The sequence below is a fragment of the Furipterus horrens genome, unplaced genomic scaffold, assembly GCF_987537825.1.
Source record: "Furipterus horrens unplaced genomic scaffold, mFurHor1.1.pri manual_scaffold_3, whole genome shotgun sequence".
NCBI classification, from domain to species: domain Eukaryota; kingdom Metazoa; phylum Chordata; class Mammalia; order Chiroptera; family Furipteridae; genus Furipterus; species Furipterus horrens.
The window spans coordinates 79,430,860-79,443,477 of NW_028327173.1; the positions used below are offsets into that span (position 1 = coordinate 79,430,860).

The 12,618-nt window shown below is 38.3% G+C and overlaps 1 protein-coding gene across 1 annotated transcript in view; it reads left to right on the forward strand.

The window, feature by feature from the left end:
* The window catches only part of NUP153 (nucleoporin 153), a 68,732-nt gene that overhangs the window by 15,990 nt on the left and 40,124 nt on the right, over nucleotides 1–12,618 (forward strand). Inside the window, exons 3-5 of the mRNA XM_090269781.1 lie at nucleotides 10,139–10,387; nucleotides 10,526–10,665; nucleotides 10,747–10,875. Of these exons, the coding sequence (XP_090125907.1) occupies nucleotides 10,139–10,387; nucleotides 10,526–10,665; nucleotides 10,747–10,875 (518 nt within the window). The remainder of the gene's footprint in view (nucleotides 1–10,138; nucleotides 10,388–10,525; nucleotides 10,666–10,746; nucleotides 10,876–12,618) is intronic.

A 12,618-nucleotide genomic window follows, 5' to 3' on the forward strand; every position in this document is an offset into this window, starting at 1 on the left:
ACCCATTCAACTTTTGATTCCCTGTAAATTGTTCTTTATTTCAATTAGTGTATCCTTCATTTCTAATTGCATCTTTTTTTAATGCTATTGAGGTCCTCGCTAAGTTCCTTATGCATGTTTATAACCAGTGTTTTGAACTCTGCATCTAGTAGGTTGCTTGCCTCCATGTTTTCCTTGAGTTTTGTTCTGTTCTTTCATTTGGCCCATGTTTCTTTGTCTCCTTATTTTGGCAGCCTCCCTATGTTTGTTTCTATGTACCAAGTAGAGTTGCTATGTCTCCCAGGCTTGGTAAAGTGGCCCTAATGTAGTAGCTGTTCTGTAGGGTCCAGTAGCACAGCCTCCCCTGTTACCCAAGCTGGGTACTCAAGGTGTGCCCACCTGTTGTCATTGAGCCTTGATTGCTTTTGGCATGTCCAGGTCAGCCACTGACTTGTGTTCTTTCTGGTGTCACACAGCTTAAGCTACAAAGCAATCTGCAGATGGCTGATCACTTGGCTGGGCCTGGAACTGCCCAAGAGAGGCCAAGCTGTCCACCAAGATTGGCTTCTGTTAGTGCGAGGCCTGGGGCAACTTAGCAAGAGGTACAGGATCCACTGAAGCCAGATGCTGCTTGTTTGAGGGAAGTTAGGAAAATCTGAAGTATGGACCAAGACGAGCCATTCCTATGGAAGTCACTGGACACAGCTTGCGTGGGCCTGAAAGTTGGGTGGGTCAGGGTGCCAGGGAATCACCAGGGTGGGGCAAACAAGAGTGAGTCAGGTTGATGGAATCTCAAGGTATGGGCACCTGCCTGCCTGCTCTATGGCTTTGTGGGGAAAACACTCAGAAAAGGAACAGCACCTTCTGCCAGCACTTCTGTCTGGCTCTAATGCTTTTCAAGCTGCTGCCCTCATGCTGGAGCTCAGAGGGAGTGAGTCTGGGTAAGTCTGTTTGTGGACCCTTTAAGAGGAACTGACTGAGGTTCCAGCAGTTTCTGTCTTCCACAGCCTCAATCTTGTATGGGGCTGGGACCCCTTGCTCCTGAGATACCATCCTGATTTTATCTGCCACATGTGGGTGTTGGACCAGTCTGTTCCACATCTCCTCCCCTCCTACCTAGTCTCGATGTGGTTTCTTTTTTAATTTCATAGGTGGTTTCTTCTTTAATTTCGTAGTTGTAGGACTTCCGTTGAATGCTCGGTTTCTGATAGTTCTGGATGATGGTTGTCTATAGCTTCATTGTAATTTTGATGTGGTTGTGTAAAGAGGTGAGTTGTGTTTACCTAGGCTATCATTTTGACCAGAAGTCTCAGGGACTGCATTTTTGTCTTAAACTTTTTTGAATCCTCTTGTAGCTTTATGGTGGGGTTTATAAATATTAATATTACAAATGTTAAAGCTTTAAAATAACCCATAAATATGGCATATTTGGAAATTATATGCTGTCATTTCCCTTTAGATATTTTTTACAGTTTTATTGAGATATACTTCACATATAGAACTAACCCATTTAAAGTGTACTGTCCAGTGGTTTTTATATATTCAGAGTTGTGCAGCCATTATTGTAATTAGTTAGAGAACATTTACGATGGTGAGCTGTTGGGGTTTAGATTTTTTTCTGCTAGGTGAGTGGAAAGGGTCGACCATACAGTGTTTGTCCTTTTGTAACTGGATTATTTCACTTAGTTTAATGTCTGTCTCTAAGGTTCATCCATGTTGTAGCATGTATCAGAATTTATTTCCTTTAAATGCTGATTAATATTCCATTGTATGTCTACACCACATTTGTTCATCTGTCACCTACGGGTTATTTCTACCTTTTGGCTACTGTGAATAATGCTGTCAGGAACATGGATGAACAGATCTCTTTGAGATCCTTCTTACATTCTTTTACATGTATACCCAGAAATGGAATTGCTGGGCCATATGATAATTCTGTTTTTAAAATTTGAGAATTGCTATATTGTTTTACACAGGGTCTACACCATTTCACATTTCCTACCAACAGTGCACAAGGGTTCCAGTTTCTTCACATTCTTGCCAAAATTTATTTTCTGCTTTTCTGATGGTAGCTGTCCTAATGGGTATGAAGTGGTATCTCTTCCTGATTTTGATTCGCATTTCTCTGTTGATTAGTGATATGGAGCAACTTTTTGCTTGTTGGCCATTTGTATATCAGCTTTGGACTATTGTCCAAATTTTTTTGCCCAATTTTTAACCAGATTATTTATTTGACTTCTTTGTTTTGTAGTTGTTTATATATTCTGGATATTAACACCTTTTCAGATATGTGATTTGCAAATATTTTCTACCATTCTGTGAGTTGCCTTTTCACTCAATTGCTTGTGATTTTTAGTGCATAAAGTTTTTGAGTTTGAAATAGTCCTGTCTTTTTTTCCATATTGCATGTTATGTCCAAGAAGTCATTGTCAGGATCATTGTCATGAAGCTTTTCCTCTGCGTTCTTTTACAAGTTTTATAAAAGTTTTTGGTGTTATGTTTAGGTTTTTATTCCATTTTGAATTAATTTTTGTATATTATATAAGATAAGGGTGGTTTCATTCTTTCGCCTGTGGATATTCAGTTTTCCCAATACCATTTGTTGAAGAGACTGTCCTTTCCCCGTTGAGTGGTGATATTGGTACCCCCGTTGAAAATCATTTGACCATATATGTGAGGGTTTATTTTTGGGCTCTATATTCCGTTTACTCTGTTAACATGCTAAATTATATTAACCAGTCCCTAATGATGAGTGATTTCTTGCATCCCTCAATTAACTCTTCCCAGTGATTGTGATTCTAGTCAAATAATTTTAACAGGTCTGTTAGGAACTTTGGACATATTTAAATTACCTATTTTAAATCCTTTGTTAAGTACAACACCTTGGCTCTCTCTGGTTCAATTTCTGTTGACTACTTTTTCTTCCAACTATGGATCACAGGTTTTTTTTTTTTTTATGTATATCAACTGATTTTTTAGTATGTAAATAATTGTCATTTAGAATAATATATGTAGAGATTCTGGATGCTGTTGTCTTCTTCTGAAGAGTATTGATTCTTGTTTTAGCAGGCAGTTGTTACTGAATGATCATTTTCAACTTTATAGGCTTAGTTTTATGCTTTGGTAATGTCTATCTGTTGAAAGTGCAAGGTGTTTCTAAGTCCCCTAAAGTGGTGGGACTTAGCTTCCCAATTCTGTCTCTCTAGTGGCTTTTTAGAATAGTGTATACAGGTCTTTTTCTAGGACTTGATCCTTAGTCCCAAGGGGAAGCTTTTCTGGTATCTCAGCTGAGTGTCAGAGATTTAAGGAGATGTTGTGGGATCTCTAAATTCTGGAAGCCTGGGAACTTCATTGTTCTCAACACTGCTTTGTTCCCAAACACTGCTCACCTTCTAGTACTTGTTTTCTCAACTCTATAGCAGCTGCTATTTGGTAAACCTTAGAAGGTCTCTCTCTGTGTATGTATAATCTCCTCTACTCTCTGGATACTCCTATGTGGTCTTCCAGAGGCCTGCCTTGTTTTCTATTAACCAGTGCCCTTAATTTTCATTTCTGCCTCATACATTTTGCTTGGACTTCAGCTCTCTGCACCAGGTCTGAAAAATTTCCCAGATAGAATGCTAAGTAGTAATAGGGTTCACTTTGTGAGATTTTTTTGTTTGTTGTATGCATGGCATTTTCTTTTGTCTGAAAGCGGTTGTTTCATATATTTTATCCCTTTATTTACCCAGTTTTATAGTTAGTTACAGTAGAAGGGCTAATCTGGAAGTTATGTTATTTCAGTCTAACAGGAAGAATCTTTTGGAAACTTAACAAAGGATTCTAAAATTCTTGAAAATACACCTGAAGATGAAAAGAGAAATTCTGAAAAAGAATAAGGGGAATGTGGGGTAGGTTGTTGTAACTTTTACAGCCATTAAATGTGTTCTAAAGCTATAGTGTTTAAAACACTATGGCACTGGTATAGAAATATACAGATATATCATTGGGGAAAATGGGAAAATCTTTTGGAATTTAGTGCAGATAGTCCCCTACGTAACTAAAAATTATTCAGCTTACAATTTTTGATCCTGTGATGGTGAGAAAGCAATACACATTAAGTAGACCTTTTTCTGAGCTAGCAAATGTGGTAAAATACTCTTGTGATCCAGATCCTGGTCAGGCATGAGATCACGAGGGTAAGCAACTGGTACTGAACTCTCCAGTATAGTGTGTTGCCAGCTTTTTTGGATATTGTGTTCTGAGACTAAGGTAGACTAGGCTAAGCTATGATGTTTGGTAGGTTAAGTGTATTAAAATGCATTTTTGACTTAATGGCATTTTCAGCTTACGATGGGGTATCTTGACGTAACCCCATCATATGTTGAGGAGTCTTGTATCTGAAGTGAGTAAAATTTTTCATTTCTCATAGTCTCAGAATGCTAAAAGTCTCTGTAAACAAGATGCAAGTTATTTTCTGAATTACAAAAGACACCATCAAAAACATGAATGGGCCACCTCCAGTCAAGATTGCAGCATAGATAAACGTGGTACTTGAATTCTCCCACGACCATATCAAAATTACAACTAAACTACAGAACAGCCATCATTCAGAACCACCTGAAATCTAGCTGAATAGAAGTCCTGCAACTAGGGATTTAAAGAAGAAGATACATCGAGACTGGTAGGAGGGGCGGAAAGGTGGAATGGGCTAGTGACACACCCACATGTGGTGGATAAATATCGGGAGGGATATCTTGGCTGTGGAGGTCCCCCTGAGGAGGAGGGGTCCCAACCCCACACCAGGCCCTATAGCCCAGGGTTCTAATGCCAGGAACTTCCAATAACTTCTGGCTCTAAAAACCAGTGTGGATTGTGGCTGGGTGAGATGGAGGGCTTAGGGAGTCCCAGGAATTTCTCGTTAAAGGTCCTGTCTATGGACTTTCTCAGACTCACTCCCTGTAAGCTCCAGCACTGGGGCAGCAGCTAAAAGGGAACCAGGGACTTATGGGTAGGAACTGAATTATCTGGCATGACTGTGATAGCAGGGGTGGCAGCTTTCTGCCAGAGAGAAGTGCTGGCAGAGGCCATAGTTCCTTTCCTGAGCCTTCCCCCCACATAATTGGCAGACCCTATCTGAGTCTTTATCAGCCTGGCTATAACTGTTTTCCTTGCCCTGGTGATTTCCTGAAAACCCCACCCAACCCAAATTTTGGGCACACCCAAGCTGTTTCCAGTAGCTTTTCCATAGGAATGGCCTGTCTTGGCTCTTGCTTCAGACTTTCCTAAAATCTCTTTAAAAAACAGCATCTGGCCTTAGCATGCCATGTATCCCTCACTAAGTTGCCAAAGCCCTGACACTTGAAGCAGCCAGCCTTAGTTTGCTGTGTGGCCTCTCCTGGGCACCTCCGAGTCCAGCACAAATAGTAACCATCTGCAGATTGCTTTGTAGCTGATGCTGGGTAGCCCTGGGCAGAGCACACCCAGGTGGTGGCCGAACTTGGCCTGTACCTCCCATGAGGCCCCAGAGCCAGCGCACCCAGTGAATAGCTTCAGACCATGTTGAAGCATGACCTAACCACCTCCACAAGTGACACACTCAAGGGGTGGACTCAGTGAGCACTAGAACCCCACAGAAGCAAGTCCTGCTTTGTGGGGTGGACCCCTCACAGCTCATCCACCATGGTCATTGTGATTGCAACCAGTCCTTATAGCCATTTGACTGAGGGGTAAACCTCTACCACATGACGTGCTAACATCAGTCAAGGATCAACAATAGAAGGGTGTACACAGCCCATATGTCGGGGAGCGGTGGAACCTGGAGTGCCCAGTTTGGGTGACTGGGGAGTCTGTGCCAGTGGACCCTACAGAACACCAACTATGTAAGGCCACTTTACCAAGCCTGGGAGATGTAGCAGCTCTACTTAGAAACAAACACGAGGCTGCCGCCAAAATGAGGAGCCAAAGAAGAAACATGTACCAAATGAACGAACAGAACAAAACTTCAGTAAAAGAACTAAATTAAATAGAGACAAGCAATCTAGTAGATGCAGAGTTCAAAACACTGGTTATAAGGATGCTCAGTGAACTTAGAAATCAGTAGCATAAAAAAGACTATGGAAACCATACAAAAATAAAAGAAGAAACCATCTGAAATGAAGGATACACTAACTGAAATGAAGAATAATTCACAGGGAATCAGTTGTAGAGTAGATAAAGTAAAGAATCAGTGATCTGAAATATAAAGAAGCAAAAAAACACCCAATCCGAACCACAAAAAAGAAAAAAGAATCCAAAACCAGTGAGGTTAGTGTAAGAATCGTTTGGGACAATTTCAAGCGTAAAGTGTCTGTGTACAGAGGCCCTTTAAGAGAAACTGTCTGGGACTCCAGAAGCCTCCATCGCACTCAGCCAGAAGGAGAAGAGAGCAAGAAATTGAAAACCCAGTTGAAAAAATAATGACAGAAAACTTCCCTACTTGGTGAAGGAAATAGATGTGCAAGTCTAGAGGCAAAGAGTCCCAAACAAGATGAACCCAAAGAGGATCCCACGAAGACACATCATAATTAAGATGCATAAGGTTAAAGACTGAGAGAGAATCTTAAAAGCAGAAGAAAGCAGTTAGCTACCTGTGAGCTAGTGGGGTCCTGCTGCCTCCCTCTAGGCAAAATTACGGAGGCAGTGGTTTGGTGAAAAAGGAAAGGAATCCTTATTCAAAAGCTACACAATTTGGGAATAACAGCTTTTTACAGGCATTAGTCGTTTGAGCCTATCAACTAAGGCTAAAATCTTTAACTCTAGAGTGCCACTATCATTCCACTTGTTAGTTTTTAATTACCTTATTTCGATAAGAATAGTTTACAAACTAAAAACAACATAAGACACAAAAGCTACACAATTTTGGAAGAATGGCAGGCTTCTGCCTCAGAGCTTATCCCCTCTAGAGCACCCAAAGAAAAATAACCCTGTCACCCTCTGCCAGGCCAGTCCAGTCCTAGGACACACCTGAGTTCCTTCTCACATTTAAAATATCATCCTTAGGGAAAAGCAGGTGGCTACAATCATCCAGACATCCTCGAGGAAGAGAAGAGAGAGCCCCAGTCTCTCCCCTTCTATTTAAATCTTCTGGCCCATAATTCCATACACATTGGAGGCATTCAGCTTCTTAGCCAATCCTGTCCTAGACTGTTTACCATTGCCTCAGGCAACTTCTCCTAAGGCCCCTCCCCTCTCCCTAGTGATCTGATCAGATATCTCTGAATCAGCTATAGGGATCTCCCATAAAAATGACTGTCAGCTGATTTCTCAACAGAAACTTTGTAGGCCAGAAGGGATTGGTAAGAAATAGTCAAAGTGATGGAAAGCAAAGACCTACAGCCAAGATTACTCTACCCAGCAAAGCTATCATTTAGAATCGAAGGACATATAAAGAGCTTCCCAAACAAGAAAAAGGAGTTCACCACCACCAAACCAGTATTACATGGAATGTTAAAAGGTCCTCTTTATAAAGAAGAAAACGAAGATAAAAAAATATGAACAATACGATGGGAATAAATAACATACCTATGAACAACTGAATCTAAAAAAGCAACATAAACAAGCAGAACAGAAACAGACTAACAGATACTGAGAACATTTTGACAGTTGCCAGATGTGAGGGAGTTCAGGTAAAAAGGTGAAAGGATTAAGAAATACATATTGGTTGTTTGAGAATAGTCATAGGGATGTAAAGTACATGTGGGGAATATAGTCAGTAATCTTAACAACTATGTATGGTGTCAGATAAGTATGAGATTTATCAGGATGATCATTTGGTATGTTATACAGTGTACAATCACTGGTGTGTACACTTGAAACTAATATATTGTATGTCAATCAATTGAAAAATAAGATTTTTTAAAAAATGAAAAATGTGACTTCATTTCACCAAGTGACAATTATTTATAATACTTCAGATTGTATTACACTGATCTTACTGATCAAAAAAAAATTAGATCTCATTTATCTTACTAGTAAGAGACTATATCAATAAACAATTAAGAGAAGAAGAAATACAAATTACTAATGAATCTAGGGGAGGATGCTCCATATCTCTTATTTAAATAAATGCAAATCAAATAATGTCATTTGAATATTAAGTTGACAGAAATCAGTAATGGTTAATATCCAGTGACAATATGGGGGAAATGTACATTGTTATTGCTTTTTGTGGGAGTATAACTTGACAGGAAATCCTTGGATCACAGTATCATAAGCAGAAATGAGCGTATACTCACTCTGATTCAGTATGGTAGAGCAATTTCACACATAATAGCATATCCTTTCAATTCCCAGGATATAGCCAACTACTTTGGCTATTTTATGCTCCCAACTTTAGATTTACAGAAGCAGACTTTTTTTTTTTAATGTAATTATTTTTTATTTTATTTTTAGAGAGAGGGGAAGGGAGGGAGAAAGAGAGGGGGAGAAACATCAATGTGTGGTTGCCTCTCATGCACCCCCAACTGGAGACCTGGCCCACAACCCAGGCATGTGCCTTGACTGGGAATCGAACCAGCGACCTTTCGGTTCTCAGGTCAGCACTGAATCTACTAAGCCATACCAGCCAGGGCTGAAGCAGACTTTTTTATGGATTTCTTAGGAATATTTGTTTAATAATTTCTTCTCATGTCTTTCTTACATACTTAAAGAATCATATATTTATCTAAAATAATACTCTTAATAGTATGCAGATATAGGTGCATACATGTTTGATGGAGTATTGGGAAAATAATCTCAAATACTTAAAACAGTATGATACAATACAATGTGGTCTTTAAAGGAAGTGCTCTGTATGTAGAGACAGAATTACACTGATAAATGAAAAAAATCACGGAACAGGATGCATAAGCATGTTTAGGTAAAACCAATATTTGTGTGTTCACATACTTTAGTTCCTTCTTTCCTTATCCACTGTTTCACTTTCCGTGGTTTCAGTTACTCATAGTCATGTGCAGTCTGAAACTACAAATTGGAAAATTCCTAAGTTTTAAATTGCGTGCTGTTCTGCATAGCATGATGAAATTTCGGGTGGTCTTGCCTTGTCCTCCCTGGAACGTGAATCATCCTTTTGTCCAACGGCTACACGCTCCCCACCCGTTAGTCACAGGTTATCAGCTTGACAGTATAGCAGTGTTCAGGTAACCCTTATTTTACTGAATAAATGGCCCCAACCCACAGCAATATTTATAATGCCATAGATAAGTTGGAAAATGCTTCCTTTAAGTGAAAAAGAGCGAGTTCTTAATAGGGAAAGAAAAATATGCTGAGGTTGTTAAGGTTTATGGTAAGAATGAATCTTTTATCCATGAAATTGTGAAGAAGGAAAAAAAGTATTTTTGCTATCACATCTTTTGTGTAACTTTTGTGGCTTCAGAAGTCACAGCCACAGTGCTTAGTTAAGATGGAAATTGTGGGTGGAAGACATGAACAAAATACATGATCAAAATACATGATCTGAGTGATGACAACGTGTTGTACCAGAAAACACTGACCTTATATGAAGACTTCAGCAAGGTGTTCCCTGAAATGAATGACCTCATTCACATAACTTTTATTATGATACGTTGTTATAATTGTTCTATTTTACTAATTATTGTTAATCTTCTACTGTGCTTTATTTATGAAATAAACTTTATTAGAGGTATGTATGTAAAAATATATAGTATATATAGGGTTCAGTGCTCTGTGCTGTTTAAGGCATCCACAGTGGGTCTTGGATAAAGGGGGACTACTATAAATTATCTGGGAGATATATAAGTTTAATAGTGGTTGTATGGAGAGGGATAGACTTATCCTTTTTATCCTTCTTGTTTTGTGATTTTCTTATATAGCTTTGATTTTATTTTATGAGTTTTTATACTGATTCCACTTCATGGAAAATCAAGAACCGTGCACTTTTGGAAGTTGTTATGTGAACAATGAGATATATTTTGACACTATGTTAGGTAAATTAATTTAAGTTAGTTGAAACCTTGTTTGCCTAAAGAATATTTTGATTGGGTTTATCTTGGGAGGCCTCAGTGATTTGAATTAAACTATTATGTAATATGTTTTCTCAAAGTAAAAACAGCATTTTGTTGTGATGGTATTTTGCTTTTTCTATAATATATGTCCATAATATTAATACTTTTCTTTTAAGAACCCTCAACAACTAGTACTGCTTCAAATTATCCAGATATATTAACAAGGCCTTCTCTTCATCGGAGCCATCTGAATTTCTCCATGTTGGAATCTCCTGCTTTACACTGTCAGCCCTCCACATCCTCGGCATTCCCAATTAGCAGTTCTGGATTTTCCCTTGTAAAGGAGATTAAAGATTCTACCTCTCAGCACGATGATGATAACATCTCAACTACCAGTGGATTTTCTTCAAGAGCTTCTGATAAAGGTGTTCTTGGCATTTGGTAGTAAATCATTTTGGTAGATAATTTTTTTCCGACTTAGTTTTAATTTTTATTTTCTACTTAGAAAAATCTAAGGTCTTGTAATTAATACCATTATTATACATTACATATTTTTGTTTCAGATATAACTGTTTCAAAGAATACTTCGGTGCCCCCTCTGTGGTCCCCAGAGGCTGAACGTTCTCATTCACTCTCACAGCACACAGCCACCAGCTCAAAGAAACCAGCATTCAACTTGTCTGCCTTTGGAACACTTTCCCCAGTGAGTGCTAACTGGAGTTGATTTAATCACATTAGTTTTGAATGTTTATTGCTTACAGTCTTATCATTTATTTCTGTGCAGTCACTTGGGAGTTCTTCAGTACTTAAAACAAGTCAGCTTGGAGATTCTCCTTTTTATCCTGGAAAAACAACGTACGGTGGGGCAGCAGGTGCTGTGAGACAGCCTAAACTGCAAAACATGCCGTATCAGGTTGGTTGGAATAAGAGCAGCTTTTTAACCTTACTTTTTTTTTTTAAACAAAAGATTTACTTTTGTGTTTAAAGATTTTATTTGTTTATTTTTAGAGAGAGGAGAAGGGAGGGAGAAAGAGAGGGAGCGAAACATGAATGTGTGGTTGCCTCTTGTGCACCCCCAACTGGGGGCCTGGGCCACAACCCAGGCGTGTGCCCTGACTGGGAATCGGACTGATGACCCTATAATTTTTTTTTTTAATAAATAATTTGGCACTCAAATATGATTTTGATTCAGTTATTCTTTGATAAAATGATAGATGTATATATTACAATCTTTTCATTTAGGGACCATGTGAATATTATTTTAGACCTAAGCAAGCATTTTATGTTAGATTTGTGTGTGTGTGTGTGTGTGTGTATAGGAAGTGTGATGACTAAATTCCTTTTTTTAAAAAAATTGAGGTATAATTTACATACAGTAAAATTTACCTTTATTAGAGTATTTGAATTTTAACAAAATACATACAGTTGTATAACCACTTCTGTAATCAAAATATTGAACATTTTTATGACCTCAAAATTTTACCTTGTGCATCCCTGTAGTCAGCCACTCTTCCTACTTCCACCCTCTGACAACCACTGATCTGTTTTAGTTCCCTATAGTTTGGTTTTTCCAGAATGTCATAAATTTAATTATATAGCATATAGTCTTTTGAATCTGGCTTATTCTGCTTTGCATAATGCATGAGATCAATCTGTATTTTTGTATATATCAGTAGTTAGTTCCTCATTTTTTGCTAAGTTATAATACAGCCTATTTATCCATTTCCCAGGGAAGGGACACTTGGGTTGTTCTCAATTTTTGGTAATTGTGAATAAAGCTACTCTGAGTATTTTATGTGAATATTAATTTTTATTTCTCTTGAGTAAATACCTAGAAGTTTGACTGCTGGCTCATATAATAAGTAAACATTCAGCTTTATAATAAACTGCCAAACTGTTTTCCAAAGTGGCTGGTACCACTTTGCTCTTTACTCAATAATGTAAGAGCATTCTGGCCAGCACTTGTTGGTCATTAGTTTTTTTGTTCTCTGTTTTTTATTTTAGCCACTCTAATAAGCAAGTAGTGGAAACTGCAACTTGCTGTGGTTTTTATTTGCATTTCTCTAATGGCATTGAAAAGCTTTTAATGTGCTTATTTGCCATCAATATATCTTCTTTGGTGAAATACCTGCTCAGATCGTTTGTCCTTTTTTAAATATGGTTTTCTTCTTCCTCTTCTTTCTTTTTAAAGAATTTATTTGTTCATTTTTAGAGAAAGGGAAGGGAGGGAGAAAGAGAGGCTGAGAAACATCAATGTGTGGTTGCCTCTTGCATGCCCCCAACTGGGGACCTGGCCCACAACCCAGGCATGTTACCCAACTGGGAATCAAACCAGCGACTCTGATTCTCAGGCCGGCCACTGAGCCACACCAGCCAGGGCAGTATGGTTGTTTTCTTATTAATGGGTTTCAAGAGTTCATTATTCAGGGTATAAGTCCTTTTTAGATATGTGTTTTACAAATATTTTTATCTTTTTTTCTGGCTTGTATTAACAATGTCTTTTGAAGACAATTTTTTTTTTCTTTTGATGATATTCGATATTTTGGGTTTCTTTGTTTGTTGTTGTTTTTTTTTTGCTTGTATGGTTCATGCTTTTGATGTAGTATCCAAGACATTCTGGCCTGATCCAAAGTCATGGAGATTTTCTCTTATGTTT